Genomic DNA, 24,592 nt, shown 5'->3' on the forward strand with positions numbered 1-24,592 from the left:
CATGAAAATGTAGTAAAATTTAAAAAACGGAATAAGAAATAAAAGCATGTAGAATCATTAATAGAAAAAGAATGACTGGAAAAGAACTTCCTCAAAATAAAAAATAAGAACATTGCAGTTGGTGGGGACACATCACTACATAAAGTTGTGCAGGAGAACAGACATGGAAAATAAAGCATTTTGTACCCTGGATTGGTGAAGCTTGCTCACGTAGCTATGTTTTGGGAAAAGATAAATTATCTCTTGCTATACAAGTGCCTACCATACCACCATGTAGAAGCTTGCATACTCACCCAAACTCCAAGGGCTTCATCCTGTGCTGCCATCCTGAGAATGAGGGAGTGGACTAATTTGGAGAAAAACTTAATTTCAGAATGAAGAGGTAGATCAGAGCTACACCTCATGATCCATCTCTTCCCTCCCCATGCCCATATCTACACTTAGAACAATTTAATTTCCATGGGTTGTCTTAGAATATCATCAAGGTTAGATGCAGCATAGCAGAAAGTGCCAACTCAGACACTCTGTATGCAGAGAAATTTAATTTCACTCCAAAAGAACCATAGAGAAAACAAAGAGAAAAGATCTACAGAAAACCTATCTTCATAAGAGATGGAACTGGATTAATGTATAATCATCTAATCCTACCCCCTTGTCAATGCAGGTTTGCTCTCTGCACTATATTTTCTAGTGCTTTTGGCAGTCTAGAACTTAATCATTCCATGTTATGGGGATTCCAGCATTCCCTTAGGAGATTATTCCACAGTCTAATAGACTTCTCTATTGAAACTTTTCCTGATATTCAACCTAAATTTTCATTTTCTTAATCCCATCCTCCTAATTATACCCTCTTGAACAATTCTAAATGATTCCTCTCCATCCTCATTATTTGCAATATTCAATTTAGGAACTTGAGTATTTATTTTTTTAATTAATTACACAAAGTACTAGGTAAGTTCCCCTGTCAAACAGTGTGTATGGATTCAGATAGCTGGTAGTAATTGCTTATGCTAACATGATGACTTTAGTAATGCATGAGATCTGGTTCCAGGAAAAACAGAGATGCCACATAATAAGAGATTGCTCAACCATAGCTTGCTGAACAAATGCAGCTAGGGAAACAACACAATGCTAGTTTCCATTTGAAAATGTTCAATCTACACTAAGGTCCAGACGTGGCTGTGATGTGGCTACTTTGCCCTGCGCTGCTGGTGAATATTGGGTCAAGAACAGCTGGACATGGGAGGATCACCTCAGTGCAAGGGATTAATGTATAATCCCTGCCCATGGTGCAGAGCTGGAGTTGCAACTCCTAACCTCCTTACTCCTGCCTTCCTGCCAGGTATAGGGGGAAGGGAGGGTATAAGACCTACAAGTCAGATTTGCAAAGGCAAGAACTAACAGTACAAACAGGTGATCTACTAGAACAAATCTGAAGCCACTCACTGGAAAAAACAAATAGGAATTGTGGGAGATAAGAGGGGATCAGTTAGCTGAACCAGAGAGGGCACAAAAACTGGAGCCAGAAGCTCTCACCACCTGAAAGACATACAGTATCCAAGGGAGATTGCTTTTTTTTTTTTTTCTGGAGGAAGACATTTGTGGATACCCATCACCTTGAAAAGACTGAAAATGAAAGATGGGTATATGAAGAGGTTGCCAGGAGACCAAAAAAGGAACATTTCGCCTGCCAGGTTCAGATAGTTATTCTGGGCACAATTGAGTAGACCCCTCAAAAAGAAGTTACTTGCTGACATTATTCCTATATAAAGGTGTAGTAGGGAATGAGGTGGCAAGCACTCCTACACAGCACTCCTATCAAATTAAAAACCATTAACAAAATGAGATGACAAAGGATTCCAGGCAATCATCTTTCATCAGGGTAATTTGCAGCCCCACTAGCGCTCTGGAAAGATTAACGGGGATGGAGTGCTGACATGATGAACACTTAGATTTTGTCTATGGTAGCACTTTTGTCAAGAAAACGTTTGTCAGTCAGGGTGTGAAAAATACACCCCCCTGACGATATAGGTTTAACCAACAAAAGTGCTGTTGTGGACAGCGCTATGTCGACAGGACAGCATTTCCCATTGACATAGCTACCGCCGCTTGTTGGGCTGTGATTTAATTATGCCAACAGGAGAGCTGTGGTCCATAGTGTAGACAAAGCCTACTGTTTCAAAGTCTTGTGGCTGGGAGAAATTCACAATGAGAGTAACTTACCAAAACATTTACATTTAGTTGCCTTTTTAAAAAAATGAGAAGATATGGGGCGGGGCAGGATTTGGGAAAGGGCTGTGTGTTATTTTTCTGATTTATTTTATATAATTGCAATATCAATTTATTTTTAGGTACATACTTGTATATGTTTCTAAATCTGATTTATTATAACATGATAATATATTATCCTGTATTTATATTCTGGGATGAGGAGGGGATCTAAAATCAACTAATCTAAATACTTAGTACTTGAGCTGTTTAGTGTACTAATAGATTCCAAACCATGGAACGGTCACTTCTCTACATTAAAAAACTGTACAGCGGGTGGTCCAATGTTCCTCACCTTATTAAAAAAAACTATAAAAACTCAATGGTATGCTTAAAAATAGCAGCCCATGAGTACATGTAGAGCAGAATGGAGAGCTGATTACGATTACACCTAGATCAGGAGAGAGAACTGACTGCCTTTAATCCCTGTACAGCATTTAAAATACCCAGGGTGAAATTCTGGCTCCTGCTGGATGCCATCCTGTAATGATAAGTTCTATATACGTTTAGAAAAACATATATATTAGACAGAGTTTTTGATTGGCCAAGGTTCTTATATTTAGTTCTTATAATCTTTCCACTCAAACTAATCCCTTCAGCCCTATTTTTTGTATTCTTCTCTCAATCTCTCCAGTGAATCTCATTCTGATTCAGAGGTATCCAGATCAGAATACAATATTTCCAGTGGGGTCTCTTGCTATTTGTAATAATGTCAGAAATTTCAGTTCTAGCAGTAGTGTCGGTGATTAATAGCTTGAGGGAAATTGCTCATAGGTTTTGGAAAATTCAAGGCTATTACTATTCCCCATAAACCTTGTGATGGGTTTCAACATGATACTGCCAAACTCTATTTTCAGTATTTCAGTATCATTAAGTTGGTAGTTGATTATCCTTCCTTGATTATTATAGCAGCACCAAACTACTGAAGTGACAGAGGTTGAACAATGTCTATATAAAGCCTTTACTTTGAACTAGCCATAACTTTAGTTAATATATTCCTTTGAAGCTAAGACTTTCCATACTTGTTTCCAAGCTTGCTGTTAGTCAGAAAAAGATGATTTTTGACAAGTTTCACAAAACTGCTATAGACAATTGTGAGGTATCAGAACATAAAAAAAATACGCTCCAATTTTTCAAATCCAGGCTGGAGAGCTGTGCAAGGCAGAGGAGAGTTCTGCAAAATACGTTCCCCATTCCTGTCCCCATAGAAGCTCTCCTGCAGGTGTTCTGTGGGGTTCAGACTCTACTGATCTTGCTGGGAGAGGGTAGGGGCAGTGTTATGGGGCCAAAAGACTTCTCTCTGCTGATTGAATCAGATTTACCTGGCCTACAACTCCTCTTCCTTGGAAACGGTAGATTTTCAGGGGCAACAACTGGCAGAGGACTCTGTAGCAGCAGAGCTCCACTAGCAGCAGTCAGCTTCCAAAGAATTTCCTTTGCTTTCTATGGCCTACAGGAGATCCACTGAGTTTTGGTGCCCAATTCCGGGCTGGTTCTATTGGAGTGAGGAAGCCAACCTGCCTCCTTCCTCACCAAGGGAAGAATTTGCCAGCTTTTATGTGAGAAAACCCTGAAAAAGGGGGAATATCAGGTGCTAATCTTTTTAAATGAAGGTTTGTTTTGCATATTATTCATAAACAACTTCATTGGAAACTTTACATTAGGCATGCCATTAGTCCCTAGTAAACAATCATTTTGCCTAAATAAAACAAAGAATACACTGAACATGCATAGAACATGATGCAACCACATGGGACTAAGATTCTCACTATGGCTCTCTTCACTGATTCTGCTTGCCTGCCTAGGTTTCTCTGTCCATTCTCACAATATCTTGTCACTATTTGTGCAAACTCTTCTGTACAGCTCCACCTCATGAACTGGCCATCTCTTTTCAGACCACATCTGAAAACATATTTTTCTCCCTTCCTATCTCTATCCTTATCACTATTGGCATGGAGGGGAATAGTTTGTTCAGAAGGAGAAGCAGGAAAAAAAGGGAGTGGATGCTGCATCGTACATCAAGAATATACAGAACAGTTGTTCTAAACAGACTCGGATTAACCACTGTGCACTCGGTGCACTTGCATGAGGCCCCTATCTCTGGGGGGGGGGGCTACCGACCACTGGAAAAAGAAAATCAGTCTGCACACACACACAAAAATCAACCCAAGGCCAGGAAGAGAGCATGGCAAGGCATCACTGGGGCAGGGTAATGCTTCATGCTGAGGTGGGAGCCAATGGGCTAGAGCGGAGAACCAGAACAGCCCCATGAGACAGGAGTCTCTGTGGGGTGAGTGAGGAGCAGGCTTGCTCTCTAACCCCACCGGGGGCAGGTCTGACCCTTCCCTCGAGGCCTCCCACCCCTCAGAATAGAATCCCCTCCAGGGCCGGCTACCCCCTGAGGGCAGGACCCAACCTCCCAGGGCCTCCCTACGCCATACTGCAAAGGGCCCCAAATTCTTTAATCCAGCCCTGGTTGTGAGGTACACAAGAAGGTGAGAGGCAGACCAATTGAAAGTGTCTGGGTGAATATAGAAGGGGGAAAAAGGGAGCAGTGTCATGGTAGGAGTCTACTATAGACCACCAACTCAAGAGGAGGAGGTGAATGAGGCATTTCTAGAACAAACAACAGAAATATCCAAAACACAAGACCTGGTAGTAATGGGGGACTTTAACTACCCAGACGTCTGTTGGAAATCTTTAATCAAAGTTCTTAGAATGTGTTGGGGACATCTTGTTTCAGAAGCTGGAGGAAGTAACTGGGGTGGCAGCCATTTTAGACTTTTTACACTTGATTCTGACTAACAGGGAGGAATTGGTTGTGAATCTGAAGGTGGAAGTCAACTTGCATGAATGTGACCATAAAATTACAGACTTCATGCCTTCATTGTGTTGCTCTCCCTCCTTAAAAAGAAAAGGAATACTTGTGGCACCTTAGAGACTAACAAATTTATTTGAGCATAAGCTTTCGTGAGCTACAGCTCACTTCAGCATCTGATGAAGTGAGCTGTAGCTCACGAAAGCTTATGCTCAAATAAATTTGTTAGTCTCTAAGGTGCCACAAGTACTCCTTTTCTTCTTGCAAATACAGACTAACACAGCTGCTACTCTGAAACATCTCCCTCCTTACTTTCCTTAGAGTCATGAAAGCTGTAATTTTATGATCACTTTCACCCAAGTTGCCTTCCACCTTCAGATTCACAAACTCAGTAAGATCCAATGGAAGAAAATCTATAGGGAAAAGACCCAATGATAAACTATCCCACTGTGGAGGACATAGAAGAAGAATAGTAAGAGTCCAATATGGCTGGATCAGGAGCGCTTTAATAACCTGTTCATTTAAAAGGAATTCTAGAAAAAGTGGATTCAGGGACAAATTGCTAAGGAATAAAAAAGCAATCATCCATGTTTCCATTTTTCTTTCCTCCATACTGGGATAGTTTACCGTTGGGCCTTTAATACTGTCTCTTTGAGAGAAAACTGCCAGCTGTCCTGAACTACTTTTCCCCACAGATTTTCTTCCCAGGGGACCTTACTTACCAATTCTCTGAGTTTGTTAAAGTCTGCTTTTTTGAAATCCACTGTCATCTTGATTTTAGTAAGGCTTTTGACACAGTCCCATAAGACACTATGATAAGTAAACTAGGGAAATGTGGTCTAGATGAAATTACTATAAGATGGGTGCACAACTGGTTGAAAAAATATACTCAAACAATAGTTACAATGGTTTGCTGTCAAACTGGGAGTTCATATCTAGTGGTGTCCTTAAGGGATCTTTTCTGGTCCCAATACTATTTAACATTTTAATTAATTACTTGGATAATGGAGTGGAGAGTAGGCTTATAAAATCTGCTGATGACACCAAACTGGGTGAGATTGCAAGCACTTTGGAAGACAGGATTAGAATTCAAAACAACCGTGACAAATTGGAGAACAAGTCTGAAATCAACATGATGAAATTCAATAAAGACAAATGCAAACTACTACATTAGGAAGGAAAAATCAAATGCATAAACACAAGATGGGGCATAACTGGCCAGACATCAGCACTGCTGAAAAGGAACTGGGGTATATAGTGGAACACAAATTGAATATGAGTCTGCAAAGTTATGCAGTTGTGAAAAAGACAAATATCATTTCAAGTATATTAACAAGAGTGTCGTATGTGAAACATGGCAGGTAATTGTTCTGTTCTACTTGGCACTTGTGAGGCCTCAGATGGAGTACCATGTCCAGTTTTGGATGCCACAGTTTAAGTGTTCTATATGTGCACTGAAGACAGGACAAGAAGTAATGGGCTTAATCAGCAGCAAAGGAGATTTTAGGGAAAACTTTCTAACTATAAGGATAGTTAAGTACTAGAACAGGTTACCAAGGGAGGCTGTGGAATCCCTGTCATTAGAGGTTTTTAAGAACAGGTTAGACAAACACCTATCATGGATGGTCTAAGTATATTTAGTCCTGCCTCAGCGTGGGAGGGGACAGACTAGATCAGTGGTTCCCAAACTTTTAAGTAAGGTGACCAACCAATTGCATTTTGTCTTTTTTGTGACCCACCCTGGCTCCAAATTTGGTTACAGCACCATACAGAGTTGGCCCAGTGCCCTTCTGTGTGCCAGATCACTAAAATTTGGTCCAGCTGCCCACCTGTCATAACAGATGGGCAGCCAGGTCAAACCTGATAAGTGCTGTGATCCTGTGCACCAGGTTGCAATGTCCAGAGTGGGGAGCCAGGACAGGAGCTGCCACTGCAGGGTGGGCTCGCTTTTCAACACCCCCCACCCCAGAATCTCCTCTCTGCACCAGGCCTGCAACCCATCTAGAAATTTTCTGTGACCTACAGTTTGGGAAACACTGGACTAGATGACTTCCTGAGGCCCCTTCCAGCCGTACATTTCTATGATGCTACTAATTAACTCCGTAAAGCATTTGAAATATGGGGTGAAATCCTGGCCCCAATAAAGTCAATGAGCCAATCACAATGGCAGGCCCTATGAGCAGGGAGCATACCTCTCAACTGTCCCTTATTGCAAGGAATGTCACTCATTTTAGTCCCAAAATTAGCTACTTTCCACACATTAGATATCCCCTCACTTTTTTGTCGACACTTACAGAAAAAAATTATTTTTACAAAAGGAATGAACCCAACAGCATTTTAAGTTTCCTGCATGAATAGTTCTTTTGTGTCTCACATTTTGGTTTTGTCACACATTATGTCCCACATCTGGTGTTTGGCATTGAGTGATATGGTAGTGATTGTTTATCCTCATCTCCCTTGCTAGCCAAATTGCCTAAAAAAGGATAGTGTGGGGAAGTGGAGGGGCAATGGCTTCAGTTCTCTCTTCACTGGCCTGTCTGTGGAGCAGAACTGGTACACCAGGGAAAACGATGGATGACCCAGAGTGTGCACCCCCCGTGAATGATGGGGAACTCTAGTGTCTCATTCCTTTAAGGTGCTGAGCACTAAATCCAGCAAATCATTTAAGCATATGCTGAATTTTAAGCATGTGATTAGTTCCACTGAAGTCAATGGAATTAAATCACATGCTTAGACTTAAATATGTACTTAATTGCTTTTCTGGATCAGGACCAGAGTGCTCTGCATTTTGCAGGACTGAATCCTGGGAAAGATTGCAGCACAATCTCTCCCAGTGCTGCTGAGGTATAGAGCAGATCTGCACTGCAGTCTGCAAAGATTTATGTGTCAGTCGCACAGTCTAGCTCATAATAAGTAGTTAGCTGTGCCTGCTTTTTTTCTAGTAATAAAAAATAAATTTTAGTCCCCGACTACAAATTTGCTTCCTTAGTTATCTAGTGTTGAGAATAATTTCAGTGGAGAAAAATTTTCATATGATTCTAATTTGAGATTTGATTCCATCTCCCAATCTTGGCAATCCTTTTTAAAATTTCCTCCCAAACAACCTGTACTCTCTCCTTCTCAAACACAAGATGGACTTTGTTTGACCACAATTTTAGCAATAACTTATGTTATTTTTGGTGCTTAGACTGACCACATTTCAGAATGAAGCTATCCATATTGGGTATTTGAAGTGATAGCCCTGAGTACTGGAGTATGTCTGAGGTTTCATGAGTGTCAATTAATATTTATTGGTGTTTGAATTTCTCTGTTGATTTATGATGTTCATTCTGTTGGGTTAATATATTAGTGTATAAGGCTATTGCTTACAATTCTTCATATGAAATATGCTGTGGAGTTTATTTCATTTATGCATACTTTTATAGTACATGACTAACACTGTTCATATATGCCATGTTTACAGTTGTGTACTATCTAGGCTTTTGCCACTGGGTGACAGCCAAAGCATGAAAACAAAAGCCCTATTCAGCAAAAGGAATCCTTGCAGTGCTATATGAATATCAAGTGAATTATGCAAATCAGAACAGCAGGAGAATAAGACAACTATCTCTTTCTGGCCATGCTCATGTGTAAGGAGGGAATTATGCCCACAACCTTGGGGAAAATGTCCCTGTTCTAAACACAGCAGACATACTAAATGCTGACCTGGATATTTTATTGGAACATTTCTCACAAAATGTAAAGTTTGATTTTCGCAAGCTGTACAAATCTGACATTAGAAAACAAGTCAGAGAGCAGTAAAACACCAGCTTTTTTTTCTGAATAAAACACCAGCTTTTTGCTTTTTTCTGTGCAGGTGGGAGTGGGGGCTGTATACTTGCATAAAATGAGAAAAGGGGGGGGCGTTAATTTATAAAGAGAATTAACATGGATTTTTTTTTCCAAATCAAAATACTAATAATATTCATAGAATCATAGAATATCAGGGTTGGAAGGGACCCCAGAAGGTCATCTAGTCCAACCCCCTGCTCAAAGCAGGACCAATTCCCAGTTAAATCATCCCAGCCAGGGCTTTGTCAAGCCTGACCTTAAAAACCTCTAAGGAAGGAGATTCTACCACCTCCCTAGGTAACGCATTCCAGTGTTTCACCACCCTCTTAGTGAAAAAGTTTTTCCTAATATCCAATCTAAACCTCCCCCACTGCAACTTGAGACCATTACTCCTCGTTCTGTCATCTGCTACCATTGAGAACAGTCTAGAGCCATCCTCTTTGGAACCCCCTTTCAGGTAGTTGAAAGCAGCTATCAAATCCCCCCTCATTCTTCTCTTCTGCAGGCTAAACAATCCCAGCTCCCTCAGCCTCTCCTCATAAGTCATGTGTTCCAGACCCCTAATCATTTTTGTTGCCCTTTGCTGGACTCTCTCCAATTTATCCGCATCCTTCTTGTAGTGTGGGGCCCAAAACTGGACAAAGTACTCCAGATGAGGCCTCACCAATGTCGAATAGAAGGGAACGATCACGTCCCTCGATCTGCTCGCTATGCCCCTACTTATACATCCCAAAATGCCATTGGCCTTCTTGGCACCAAGGGCACACTGCTGACTCATATCCAGCTTCTCGTCCACTGTCACCCCTAGGTCCTTTTCCGCAGAACTGCTGCCTAGCCATTCGGTCCCTAGTCTGTAGCTGTGCATTGGGTTCTTCCGTCCTAAGTGCAGGACCCTGCACTTATCCTTATTGAACCTCATCAGATTTCTTTTGGCCCAATCCTCCAATTTGTCTAGGTCCTTCTGTATCCTATCCCTCCCCTCCAGCGTATCTACCACTCCTCCCAGTTTAGTATCATCCGCAAATTTGCTGAGAGTGCAATCCACACCATCCTCAAGATCATTTATAAAGATATTGAACAAAACCGGCCCCAGGACCGACCCTTGGGGCACTCCACTTGATACCGGCTGCCAACTAGATATGGAGCCATTGATCACTACCCGTTGAGCCCGACAATCTAGCCAGCTTTCTACCCACCTTATAGTGCATTCATCCAGCCCATACTTCCTTAACTTGCTGACAAGAATACTGTGGGAGACCGTGTCAAAAGGTTTGCTAAAGTCAAGAAACAATACATCCACTGCTTTCCCTTCATCCACAGAACCAGTAATCTCATCATAAAAGGCGATTAGATTAGTCCTATTATTCCTATTATAAGAGTTTCAAAAAAACCTTTTTCATGGTGCTAACTGAACACATTTCTGTTACTATAACTTTTCTATAATTTGAGCCTCCATGTGGGGTAGGTTGAGGAAAAATATGTCTTCAGCTGTGAGCACTTGAAAACAGGAATTTATAAACTAGTTCTGAAAGTTTAAATCAGACTGGATAAAATCAATAATTTTAAAGGTTTATCCTAATCTTTCAAGAACACAAAAGCTTTTTCTTCTGATACAGTATTTTTATGCTGAAATGTTTGTCTTTCTACATAGCATTATCTACAGTAACACATAACAAAAACACACATTCTGTGGAAAACCAAAAATACAGGTATTGTTCAAAACAGTCACTGAATAAAGCCTACACTAACTTGGCAAAAGCAAAACCTATAAATGTGCTTACACTGTGAAACAACTGAGAAATTAACTGGAGTTTTAATGCAGAGGGGGTCATACTAGTGTATTATGAATAATATTCTGAGCTGGTTGATATTAAAATAATACATCACATAAGTTATTTGTCCCATTATACCAAATAACTATTCTGTGACTTAAATGCAGAATCTGATGGCAAATAAATCTCTCCTTTTTTTTATTTCGCGTAACAACCTTAACTATATTCATGTTAGAATGCGCAATGTTTAGCCAACGCAACTGTCAGGATTTTTCATTTACATGAACCATTTAAAATGAAGATGAGCAACTTACATCATATTTTCAGGTTCTGTTGCACAAGCTCCCACTGCTTTGGTGACATTCACAAGAAGTGCCTTATTGGTTCCAGTAAGTAAATTAACTAGGGATGGGATGCCACCACATTTCCGGATAATAGCTCTATTTGCCGGCTCCTGGCAGCATTCCCCTAATGCTCCAACCACATTCACAAGGACTTCTTCAGGTTGATCAGTTAGCAGTACTACCAAAGTTTCAATGGCTTTGTATTCCCGAAATCTAAATGTTAACAATAAAAAAACAAAAACATAATTTCCATTGTATTAAGGTTACAAGATAATGTTTTCATTTTATAAACAAATTGCTTTGCTAAACAAACAACTACATGTGTTATTCATTCAAAAATAGTTAATGCAAATGTAATGTACAGTGAAACAGTACAGTGAGGAGAGGCTGAGGGAACTGGTCTTATTTAGTCTGCAGAAGAGAAGAGTGAGGAGGGATTTGATAGCTGCCTTCAACTACCTGAAGGGGGGTCCCAAAGAGGATGGAGTAGGCTGTTCTGGGTGGTGGCAGATGACAGAACAAGGAGCAATGGTCTCAAGTTGCAGTGGGGGAGGTCTAGGTTGGATCTTAGGAAAAACTATTTCACTAGGAGGGTGGTGAAGCACTGGAATGGGTTACCTAGGGAGGTGGTGGAATCTCCATCCTTAGAGATTTGTAAGGCCTGGCTTGACAAAGCCCTGACTGGGATGATTTACTTGGGGTTGGTCCTGCTTTGAGCAAGGGGTTGGACTAGCTGATCTCCTGAGGACTCTTCAAACCCTAATCTTCTATGATTCTATGACTTTTTAATATTTTTCTCTTATTTCAATTACTAGGTTTTTTTTAAAAAGGAAAAACAATATCAATTTATTCCCAATTTAACCACTCACCATCAAAAATAAAGTTTGCTTATTTTTATTTTATTAACACTGGAGATGATTGGTTTTGGATTTTGCTACAGTATGATCACATAAGTCTAGTGCATGTGTTCACACATTATCTACTTATTTATTTTATACTGGTTAATTTAGTTTCACGATTGAAGTTAAAATTCTTGGGCCAGACCCGGGCAGACAGATAAAACTGCACTAAACACAGGTCAGGGGCATGTATGCAAAGGTGGTTTAAAGTTTAATCTCATGATTCTCCTGCTGACTGGTCCTACTATAACTTACACTGAGCTGCAATGGCCACAGGAGGCTGAAAATGCCTTTTTTCTGCTATGCCAGTAGCAGGGAGGGCAAATACCAAAAGAGCCTCATGTCAGCTCTACACGACCAATGGCTCTCATTTACACTGAAATAAATGTCATTATTTTGTATGCCTGCCCTGGAAATGTTTGTTCCTAGCTCAGGTCCAGATTTTATGTTCTCTGAATATGAATATTATTTGTCTCTGTAAGGACTTATCTGTATTTCCCTATGTAAGAACAGAAGAACGACCACACTGTGTCAGACCAATGATCCATCTAGCTCAGTATCCTGTATCTGACAGTGGCCAGTGCCAGATGCTTCTGGCAGTTGGAGATTTAGGGACACCCAGAGCATGGGGTTGCATCCCTGACCATCTTGGATAATAATCATTGACCAACCTATCCTCCAGGAACTTATCTAATTCTTTTTTTATCCCAGCTATACTTTTGGCATTCACATCACATGGTAACGAGTTCACTGTGCATTGTGTCAGAAGTACTTCCTTCTGTTTTAAACCAGTCATCTATTAATTTCACTGGGTGACCCCTGATTATTTTGTTATGTGAAAAAGTAAATAATACTTCCCTATACACTTTCTCCATATCATTCATGATTTATAGACCTTTGTTATCTCCCCCCTTCTTATATCAGTCTCTCTTCCAAGATGAACAATCCGAGTCTTTTTAATCTCTCTTTATATGGAAGCTATTCCATCCCATTAATCATTTTCTTTGCCCTTCTCTGCACCTTTTTCAATTTTAATATATATATTTTTGAGATGGGGCAACCACAACTGCACACAGTATTTGAGGTATGACTGTACCATATATATAATGCCACTATATATATAGTGGCATTATGATATTTTCTGTTTTACTATCTATCCCTTTCTAATGGTTTCTAACATTGTTAGCTTTTTTGACTGCTGCTGTACATTCAGCAGACATTTTCAGCACAATGGCTCCAATACCTCTTTCTTCAGTGAAACAACTAATTTCTAACTCATAATTCTTTGCGATGTATTGCACATGTCCATTCCATGACCTACCCTCTTTCTCCTCCCTATCAGTCTTTCTGGTAGAAAGAGACTGTGGGGAGTTGGGGGCAGCACGTCCCTTTATACCCATGTGCAGTGATGCGAGACTCCAGAGTTTGCTCATGCTGCCTTGATGGGTACTGCTGAGGGAAAAATCTCCAACAACTGTGCATAAGGCACGCACACACAGTAAAATGAACATGTGCAACACATCTTGAAGAACAACAGTTACAGACAGGTAGGTAACTGTTTTTTATTGTATATTATTTGTTGAGTGCTGAGAAGCCTCTAAACATTATACAGAACATGAAGCTGTCTCGAGGAGTTTACAACATAAGGCCATGATCCTGCAGGCTAATCCATACTGGTTGAATGTTGAACTTGTACATAACTCCATTGACTACAGTGGGGCACTGCATGAGTGCAGTGAATCTGTTTGCAAGTTAGGATGTACAGCAAAAAACCAAACAGGTCTCTGAGACTTTTAAAAGCTTTTTCATTTTTTAAATAATGAAAGTGTTAGGAAGACCGATAGGTATCGAATATAAGACATTAATACAACAGTTTAAAGTGTTGTAACTGTGTTGTCCCACAATGTTAGAGACATAAGGTGCGTAAGGTAATATCTTTTATGAAAGTTGCTGAAAGAGACAAGCTTTCATGCTTATGCAGAGCTCTTCTTCAGGTTTGGGAAAGATACTCAGAGTGTCACAGCTAAATACAAGCGGGAACAGATTGTTTAGTATAAGTAGTTAACACATTTTGTAAGAGACCATTCAAGATAAAGTGACCGGTTAATATGTCTGCAGTCATAGAACAAAAAAGGGGGTGGTGGTTAGTGGATTACAGATTATTGTAATAAAACATAAATCCAGTGTCTTTATTAAGTTCTTGATTTTTAGTGTCTAGCAAAGTTATGAACAGAAGCTCTCAGGCTTGTCTTTTGCAGGTGTGCAGATTTCCTTTGAGGATGAGGACTGAGAGGTCAGATATGGAATGATCACTTTTGAAAAGTGTTCACCCAGAGGTGATATCATTCTCTTTTATCATTTTTCTGTGTGAGTTCATTCAAGAACATAGTGATTATCTGGTTTCACCCACACAGTTGTTATTGGGGCATATAGTGCAGTGGATGAAGTACACCATAGATTGTGATAGGAATGTGTAGGGACCATGGATCTTGAAAGGTGTGTTGTGGGGGGTATTAATTGTCATAATAGTGGAGATATACCCACATGTTTTGCATCTGTTCTTATGGCAGGTCTGGTGTCGCTTTCAGTGGTTGTTTCCTGGTCTGTGGGGAGCTAGCTTCTGAAGATGAGCTTGGTGAGGTTGGGAGGTTGTTTGAAGGCCAGAAGAGGGGGTTCAGGAAAGACTTCTTTCAGGATGTGCTCCCCATTGAGTATGGCTTGTAAATATGATTAATGATACCTCATGGGGGTTCCAGAGTGAAGTGGTAGGTGACAACTAGGGATGTGCAGTTAGAGGGTTTTTTATTCCTTATTGAAGCAGATGCTCTTGGGATATTTGGGTGGCCCATTCCATAATGAGATCTACATCTCTGGTGGAGTGTCCTTGTTGGTGAAGGTGATTTTAAGGTGTTTAAGGTGTGTAACCCAGACTTTTTGCTTGGAGCATATTCTGTGGTATCTGAGTGCCTGACTGTAGATAACAGATTTCTTGGTGTGTTTGGAGTGGTTACTGGATCTGTGAAGATAAGTGTGGTGATCTGTGGGTTTCTTGTATATAGTTGTCTGTAGGGTTCTGTTGCTGAAGTTGATCCACAACCCACAGAACACCACCTCTGGGAGAAACCATGACACTAGGACTCACCACAAAGACACTCATGACACCACAACATCATTGATTTATCAAGACTATCCCGAACGGGAAATGAATTGGCTGTACTCTCTGAGGGACTGAACTTCTACCCCAGCACAGAAGCTGATACCATACAAACTTTTGCAGAACCAGAAGAATTATTTTGCCAACTTGTCCTTACAGAATTCTTTCACAACAATGATTATGCCACCCCACAACTACCACATCCCTACCAACATTTGGAAGAAAAAAGAATCATCTGACTGGATACCCCACAGCAGACGAAGCCACACAACTGATTATTAAATTGTTTGCTTCAGGAAAAAAACTGACTGTGAAATCCTTAACAAACATCATATCCACCACGACTGAGAGTACAGCTATACAGTTCCTGAAATGCAACCCCAGGATAGTGATCAAACCAGCAGACAAACAGGTACTATCATAGTCTGCAACCATAAAGACTGTGTTAATGAGGCCAACCATCATGTCTCCAACACCACCTACTACTACTTGAGGGAACTCCTCAAGGCTGCAACAGCTACAGATTAAATACACAAAGGTACCATTGTCCGTATAGTCACAACGGAAAGAGAAAGTTAAGATTTATAACTCCCTTCCCTTGCGCTGTTAAAGTTTTAAACAAGACGTTCTTATTGTCACTTCTGCTACAGCGAGCTTGTGCATAGTTCCACTCACGGTTCCATCCATAGTGAGTGTGGCCTGGCTGGGATGGGGGAAACACTTGGTTTTATGAAGTTATGAGTATAGGGCAACAGCATTGAATACTGGCACATTTTCCATAGGCAGGGATGATTTTATCTGATAGCTCACTCCTGAGGGTAACAAAAGTACAGAAGCACTGGTGCTGCTGGCATGCCGAAGCTGCCCAGACCCATATGCTGCTATTTTATTTACTGCAATGGTAACTGCCAAAGTTATCATCGACTAGTGTGGGAAAATGTCCTACTTCAGAGGAAATAAGATTGCAATCCCTACAAACCTTTGGGAAAGGATTGCAGAATATCTCCATTAAAATTTCATCAGAACCTCTCAGGAAGATTCAAGGGACATGCTTGTGTACCTAAACATGGCCACCCCTGCCTAATTCTACAAGGGAATGAAAATCAGATAACAACTCTACCTCTCTCTGTTGTACCACTACCTCTTGTAGTACGAGTAAATTAATGAAAAGTCAATAGCTATGTCCTGCTAAATTGTGTGTGCCATCTCTGTAATGGGAAATCACTTACTCGAGGTTCCTTCCCGTTCATTTGGCTTGTCCGTGCTCCAGAGACTGATTGGAGTGTGGTGGAATCTGAAAGAGGTCCTGGCTTATGGGATAGCTGGATTGCCCAGTAGCATGTCCTCCACCCTTCTCCACCTCCTCCTTGCCCTTGCTGTTCATGACAGGACCCTGTGACTCAGGCTCTTCAGGGGTATCAATGGTAGTGTGAAGGATGGTGATGGAGTGTCTGCCAAGTATGGCATGCAGCTCTTGTAAAAGCAGCATGTGTGAGGCTTGGCTCAGGATTGACTGTTGGCCTCCCTGGTCTTCTGGTATGCTAGCTGCAGTTCCTTTGCTTTCACACTGCACTGCTGCTGATCCCCGTCATACCTCTCCGCCTGCATTCCCCATGCAATCTGCTTATAGATGTCCACATTTCTACATCTGGTCCATAGCTATGCTTGCAGAGGCTCTTCTCCCCACAGGCCCAGGAGATCCAGTATCTCCTGTCTACTCCCAGCCAGAGCACATCTGGAGCATGTAGCCACTCTGGTCAGCTGGTCAGTTGCACACAACACTGGACTATTAGGGTCGATATAGGTAACTCAGTGTCTACATTCATGCTGTGTTGACCTCACTATGTCGACCAGGGTTCAACGTCACTCTGGGAGGTGGTGTTAGTATGTCAGCATAACATAACATTGGTGGGAGACAACTAGGTCAATGCAAGGTGGCTTATGTCGACCTAACTTTGTAGAGTAGACCAGGCCATAAGTGTACTTGGACTGTCAAAAAGCCTTTGACAAGGTCCCTCACCAAAGACTCATTAGCAAATTTAAGTAGTCATGGGATAAGATGAAAGGTTTTCTCATGGATCAGTAACTGGTTAAAACAGGAAAGAACAGGTAGGAATAAATGGCCAGTTTTCACAATGGAGAGAGGAAAATACTTGAGTCCCCCAAGAATCTCTACTGGGACCTGTGCTGTTCAACATAGTCATATATGATTTGGAAAAAGGGGTGGACAGAGAAGTGGTGAAATTTGCAGGAGATACAAAATTACTCAAGATAGTTAAGTCCAAAGCTGCCTGTGAAGGCAAAGGGATATCACTAATCTAGGTGACTGGGTGATGGAATGACAGATAAACTTCAGCATTGATAAGTGCAAAATAATGCACATTGGAAAAACAATTCCAACTATATATGCAAAATAACAGTTACAGAAAGGTAGGTAACACCTTTTTTCTTTGCGTTATTGTACATGTCCATTTCACTGTAGGTGATTCCCGAGTGGTTCCAACTGGAGGCACAGTTGCCAACTTTCACACGGTAAATAAGCACCCCAACTTTCACAATAAGCCAAAAATCAAGCTAATCCCATTTCAAAACAAGGCAAAAACAAGCCAATTCATAAGAACTCCAACACTCTATGTGACTAGATCCCCCCAGTGTGCAGTCTGCAACTGTGGTGGGCTCACTGTGCACCCCTGACTCTCTCCCCCTTTCCCCTGCTTGATCCTTGCCCTTGCTTGCCCGGAGCTGATCAGAAAAAAGAAGCAACAAGCTACAAGCCAAACAAGCAACAAGCTACAAGCCAAAAACTAGCCAACAAGCAACTCACAAGCCAATTAAGCCAAAAACAAGCCCAATTTCTGCATTTTTTTTGTGTGGGTTTGGCATGTCTGGCTGGAGGTGGTTTCAGAGTCTACTTGAAAAGGGATTGTAAGATCTCCCATCCAAATCTGGCATTGTCTCTAGACTGATGAGCGATGGCACAGTGGGAGGTAGTTGTGTGGATCGAAGACCAGATTGCCGCCTTACAAATGTCCAGGACGGGCACCTCAGTCAGAAAGGCTTCAGAAGCTGCCCGTGATCTAGTTGAGTGAACCATCACTTTAGTTGGAGGTTCCATATCCACCAAACAGCAGCATAAATGAATACAATCAGACATCCTGGGGGCAATTCTTTGAGTGGATACCAGGTGGCCCTCTACTCTGTTTGAAATTGCGATGAACAGCTCAGAGGATGACCTGAAAGGCCTAGTCCGATCCAGATAAAAAGCCAAAACCCTTTTAACATCTGAAGAAGGAGTTTCTCTTCACATCTACTTGAATAGAGGCTTTGGAAAGAAGGTTGGTAAGTAATTTCTTCATTAACGTGAAAATTGGAAACCACCTTAGGGAGTTTAGATGGGGTTGAAGGAAAACTTTGTCCTTAAAGAATACTGTATAGGGAGGTTCTGACACTAAGGCTTGGCATTCTCCTACTCTCCTGGCCAAAGTAATAACAAGAGAGCCACTTTTATAGGTAAGTGTAATAGGGAACAGGTCTCTAGTGGCTCAAAGGAGGCAACTATCAACTTTGTTAGGACTAAATTCAGGCTCTGCTCTTGAAGTGAGATGTGGATTCGTGGGTATAAGCTGTCCAAACCCTTTAGAAGTCTGATGGACATAGGCTTTGAAAAGATCTATCAGTTATCCATTGGAGGGTGGCAAGTTGAGACAGCTGCCAGTTGGACTCTGATGGAACTACAGGCTATTCTTTGTTTCAGGAACAGGAGATAGTCCAGGCTATGAGGAATCGAAGTTTGGACTGGGTGAATGCCTCTTTGCACAGATCAAATGTAGAATTTCTTCTATTTAGCAAGGTAAATAGACCTAGTTTAAGGCTTCCTACTGTTAATAGAATTTCTTGTACTCCTTTAGAGCAATCTCATTCTGGGGATGTCAGCCATAAAGCATCCATGCCATCAGGTGGAGGGCTTGTAGGTTGGAATGAAGGAGGAAGCCGTTGTCATGGGAGATCACATCCATATATCTCAGGAGCAACCAACATTGACGGGGCCATGCTGGGGCTATTACTGTAACATGAGCAGAATCTTGCTTGATTTTGGACAAGACCTTGTGCAGAGGAGGAACTGTAGGGAAGGCTTACAGTAGGCCTTTTGACCATGTTACGAATAAAGCATCTGCCAGACATCCTGGGCTGTGACCTGCACAGGAACAAAAAAGATGACATTTTTTGTTTTCTTTTGTTGCAAACAGGTCCACCTGCAGCAGTTCCCAGCACCTGAAAATGGCCCTGGACACATCTGGATGAAGGGACCACTCATGGTGACTTGTGGATTATCTTCTCAGGCAGTCTGCCAGAGTGTTTAGAACCTCTGGAAGGTAAGCCAGTTTAAGGTTGATGGATTTGTCTATGTAGAAGTTCCAAAGATAGATCACCTCTTGGCATAACTTTGTCTATCAGGCTCTTACCTGTTTGTTTAAATAAAACATAGCTTCTGTGTTGTCTGTGAGAACTAACAAATTTTGCCCTGTGATATGTAGGAGGAATGCCATGTAAACCAAACAGATGGCCTGCAGCTCCCAGATATTTATATGAAGACTTAGATCTTGAGAAGACCAAAGCCCCTAAGTCTGAAGGGAGCCTAAGTGAGCTCCTCAACTAGATCTTATGCATCCATGACTAAGCTGAGTGTCTGCTGAGGAGAAGCAAAGGGGACTCCTGCACAAACATTCAACAGATCAATCAACCATTTTAGGGAGGACAAGAAACCAGCAGGTACCTGAATCACTCTGTCCATATGATGGTGGGCCAAAGAATACATGGAGGTGAGCCAACCCTGCAGTCATCTGAAATGCAGTCTGGCATGTTGGACCATGTAAGTGCACTCCCCCATGTGCCCTAGAAGTTTGAGACAGTTTCAAATCATAGTGAGATGATGCATCTTTAGCGCTAGTGCATTAAGCCACATTGCTTGGAATCTATGCTGCAGCACTAATGCTCTGGTCAGTGTAGAATACAGGACCACCCCAATGAATTATTTGAATCAGATCAGGACAGATTTTTCTGTATTGCTTAGGAGCTCTAGTGTGTGAAAGGCTGATTGGGTAGTGGCTATGCTGGAGAATACTTGAGACCCGGATCGTCCTCTCACTAGTCAGTCATCCAGATAAGGGAACACATGGATTTCCGACCTTCGCAGGAATGCCTCTATTACCAGCATGCATTGTGTGAACATGCAAGGAGCCGCTGGGAGGATAAAAGGCAGAACTGTGAATTGATAGTGGGATTCACTGACCATCAAGTAAGTATCCCTTAAGACAAGAGCAACATACCAGTCCCCAGTCTTTAAAGAGGGTATAAGAGAAGCAGAGTAACCTTTCAGAATTTGATTTTCTTCAGAAAATCATTTAGTTGTCTTAGATCTTAAATAGACCTGAAGCCCCCCTTTCCTTTGGGATTAGGAAGTATTGGGAATAAAATCCCTTTCCTTGGAAAGACCCGGGAACTTCCTCTATGGCCCCTATAAGAAAGAGAGACTGGACATCCTATAGTAGCACATTCTCGTGAGAGTGGTCCCTGAAGAGGGAGAGGGAAGGGGGGCAAGAAGGGAGGATAGAAATAACGGCAACAAAGACTAAGAGGCTAATGGCTGTCGAGGAGGTCCCTCATCCAACTTTTGCACAGGAAAGTCCCAAGTAAGCAACTCTCCTCCTCTGGTAATGGTCCCAGTACCCAGAGCGGTGGGAATGGTAGCCCTGTTGCAAATGTCCCAGGGCCTACTCAATGTGGGAGGGCAGGAAGGGAGTGGGGATGTCATAGACCATGGGGTGAAGCCCCAGGGACTCCAAAAGGGCCATTGATATGGAGGTGGCACCCATAAAGACGCTGGTCATTGGGTTGGGATCTGAACCAGAGTGGATATGCACCCCACTGGAGCTGCTGGGGTTGCTCAGTTCTGGGAGTGTAGAAGCCAGTCTCAGAGTCCAATGAGCAAGGTGAGTCCGTTTCCTCTGGCCACAAGGGAGCTGACCCCCATTAGTATCGGGAAGACTGGTTGCAAGTCTGGTGATGGAGGCACGAGCGAGATCACTGCAAACTTCCCCCTCAAATCGCTGGAAGTCACTGAGACACAGCAACAGTAGCAGCCACCAGTACTGAATGGTACACCAGGACTGGAGATTCATAGATTCATAGATATTTAGGTCAGAAGGGACCATTATGATCATCTAGTCTGACCTCCTGCACAATGCAGGCCACAGAATTTCACCCACCACTCCTAAAAAAGACCTCACACCTATATCTGTGCTATTGAAGTCCTCAAATTGTAGTTTGAAGACCTCAAGGAGCAGAGAATCCTCCAGCAAGTGACCCGTGCCCCATGCTACAGAGGAAGGCGAAAAACCTCCAGGGCCTTCCAATCTGCCCTGGAGGAAAATTCCTTCCCGACCCCAAATATGGCGATCAGCTAAACCCTGAGCATATGGGCAAGATTCATCAGCCAGATACTACAGAAAATTCTTTCCCGGGTAACTTGGATCTTACCCCATCTAAAAACCCATCACAGTCCATTGGGCCTATTTACCATGAATATTTAATTACCAAAACCATGTTATCCCATCATACCATCTCCTCCATAAACTTATCGAGTTTAATCTTAAAGCAAGATAGATCTTTTGCCCCCACTACTTCCCTCGGAAGGCTATTCCAAAACTTCACTCCTCTGATGGTTAGAAACCTTCGTCTAATTTCTAATCTAAATTTCCTAGTGGCCAGTTTATATCCATTTGTTCTTGTGTCCACATTGGTACTGAGTTTAAATAATTCCTCTCCCTCTCTGGTATTTATCCCTCTGATATATTTATAGAGAGTAATCATATCACCCCTCAACCTTCTTTTAGTTAGGCTAAACAAGCCAAGCTCCCTGAGTCTCCTTTCATAAGACAAGTTTTCCATTCCTCGGATCATCCTAGTAGCCCTTCTCTGTACCTGTTCCAGTTTGAATTCATCCTTCTTAAACATGGGAGACCAGAACTGCACACAGTATTCCAGGTGAGGTCTCACCAGTGCCTTATACAACGGTACTAAAACTTCCTTATCCCTACTGGATGGCACCGAAGGATCTAACACATCTGATCCCAGTGCCAGGCAGGAATTTTGCACCAGGGGTGAATCCAGTGCTGACAAGTTCAGTAGTTTCTGAGCTGCCTTGAATACTTCACATGTAGACAGCACCAGCAAAGGCTCCTGACTCTGTGGTACTGCAAGCTGCACCAGTCCTGGGATTGGTCTTAATGGGCCCCTCCTGCACTCAAGAGTCAACAATCCCTCTTTGCATGTGGGCTTTATCTGGGGGTTACCTCTTCTTCACGTGCCCTCAGTGTCCTTGCCTCCACTTGGTGCCTTGCCTGCAGATTTCAAAGGCCCACAGTACTGAGTCCTTTGAGAAGTTATGAAGTCTTTTCCTTGGTAACAGTGCGGACCATCTGCCTATAGACACAGCTAGAACAAGCAGAGCATTCCTGACAGATTCAGACATGCTCAGTGCCTGTTCCAAGTGGCACGGTTCCAATGGAAGGAAAAGCGCAGGCTCCAGGAGTAAGTACTTGAGCCTGGCAGCTCTATTCTTTTTAGAACGAAGTTTGAATCCTCTACAAATGTGATGTTGGTCACCTACATTCACTTCCCCCAGACGTTTAAAGCAGCTGGGGTGAGGGTCGCTCACTGGCATAAGTTTGTCGCAGAACTAACAGGCCTTGAAACTGGGAGAATGCAACACAAGTCTGTTACCCAAACAGGCACCAGAGACCAAGCTTCACTAAGTACTAAATTAAACTTACTTTAGTTACTAATTATTTACAAAATACACTAATTTAGTCTTAACTAACATGACAGATATCATATATACAAGAAGGGATGGAAGATTTATAAATGCAAAGATCACAGCTCCAATAACCATCATTGGTGTAGAAAGGAACTTTATACTTGAGTGCAGTGGTGCAAAGCACCAGAGGGCACTCACGCTGCCCTAATGGGCAAAATCTCCAACAACAGTGCATGAGGCACGCACACACCTACAGTGGCATGGCCACATGCAGTCACTCGAAGAAGAATCATAATTTTTTTTTCCTAAACTTTCCAGAATACAGCATGGCAACAAGAACAAGATACATCAGGCTGAATCTAACCTGTGTCTTATCTGATAATTATACTACAGTACTTACTTTGATTGACATTGTAGCCTGTGTATCTGTTCATATCAATTGTTATTCTGTTTTTTTCCTCCGGAGTTGTTCTCTCTATCTTCCCTATAGCTGAGAAGGTTTCCACTGAAGTCCATACAAGTGAAGGGTGCTCACTACTTTCCAGGGACCAGGTACATAAAGAATTTTGCTGTGCATCTGTTTGTTTGTTTGTTTGTTTGTTTGTTTGTTTGTTTAGGAAAAATAACAGAATCTTTGAAGTTCAGGCAGAAGGGTTAGGAGTATTTTATTGAAAGATGACCTTCAGAACTTGGTGTGTATTACAATAATAATGCAATTAGCATAGGTAGCCTCCTACGGAAATCTTCCTAGTTCTCTGTTCCTTTTGAACAGGGTAATGTTTCTCCAAGAGAAAACATATTAACAGCACAAGACAATAATGAAACAGCTAAACAATTTCAAAAATATCAATAGAGAAGAAAGATATAAATGATACATAACAGAAAATCAAAAGGCTTGGGTAAATGTGGGGAACCCACAAAACCCATGGACAGGCCACTTCACAGATCCTCTGTGATGGGAACTGCTGCTGTTAGGTTCAGGGTGGGAGGAGATGCATTATAAGTCAGGGCGTAGGCCCATGCATTTGTTTGCACACCCTTCTGATCTGGCAATGGCAATTGCATATCACCCACAAATGCAGATTATTTATGCTGTAAACAGTAATAACCTTCCCAAGTGGTGCCAACACCAGATAGAATATGGGGGCAAATAAAGGTTGCTTTAGTGGTATTATTTGTGTACCAATGTTTAAGACAAAATGAGCCCATAAAATCAGAAGATACTAATAGAATACATATATTTGATAAAATTAAGTTGTTACCCATACTTGGTCACATTTTCTCTGCTGATTGCACACTTCCAGATTGCTCCTGTCACTGCTGCTAACAGTTCTTTATTTTCAGAGTTACTGAGTAGAGAAGCAAGTGGTTGTAGGCCTCCATGATGCCTAACTAGGTCACGTGTCTCCTCATCTTCTGCACACTACACAACAAATTAAACATACAGAATATTTAAAATGAATAAAACAACACCCCAGGAAGTCTGGTGTATTACCACAGTGACTGTTACCAACTGACAGGGAACTTTATGTAATTATTTTATTTACTAAAATATTTTCAAAATATATTTTCTAATTTAATTCATATTACAAAATTAATAAAGGAATTAGGGTTAAGAAGTGTATATAACAATAGAGAACAGTTCAGACAAATGTTCAGAAAACAAAGGCACAGGTCCTTGCACAAAACA

The 24,592-nt window shown here is 41.7% G+C and overlaps 1 protein-coding gene across 5 annotated transcripts in view; it reads right to left on the reverse strand.

The window, feature by feature from the left end:
• ODAD2 (outer dynein arm docking complex subunit 2) overlaps window positions 1-24,592 on the reverse strand; it is a 198,908-nt gene that overhangs the window by 85,022 nt on the left and 89,294 nt on the right. For all 5 annotated transcript variants that reach the window (XR_012157599.1, XM_073334342.1, XM_073334346.1 and 2 more), the window contains exons 15-16: window positions 24,171-24,325; window positions 11,004-11,246 (exon numbers count right to left, since the gene is read on the reverse strand). Coding sequence is in view for 4 of the 5 variants with exons in the window: in XM_073334342.1 (XP_073190443.1) it covers window positions 11,004-11,246; window positions 24,171-24,325 (398 nt within the window). In the remaining variant the exon portion in view is untranslated. The remainder of the gene's footprint in view (window positions 1-11,003; window positions 11,247-24,170; window positions 24,326-24,592) is intronic.

Source organism: Lepidochelys kempii, chromosome 2 (genome assembly GCF_965140265.1).
Source record: "Lepidochelys kempii isolate rLepKem1 chromosome 2, rLepKem1.hap2, whole genome shotgun sequence".
NCBI lineage: Eukaryota > Metazoa > Chordata > Testudines > Cheloniidae > Lepidochelys > Lepidochelys kempii.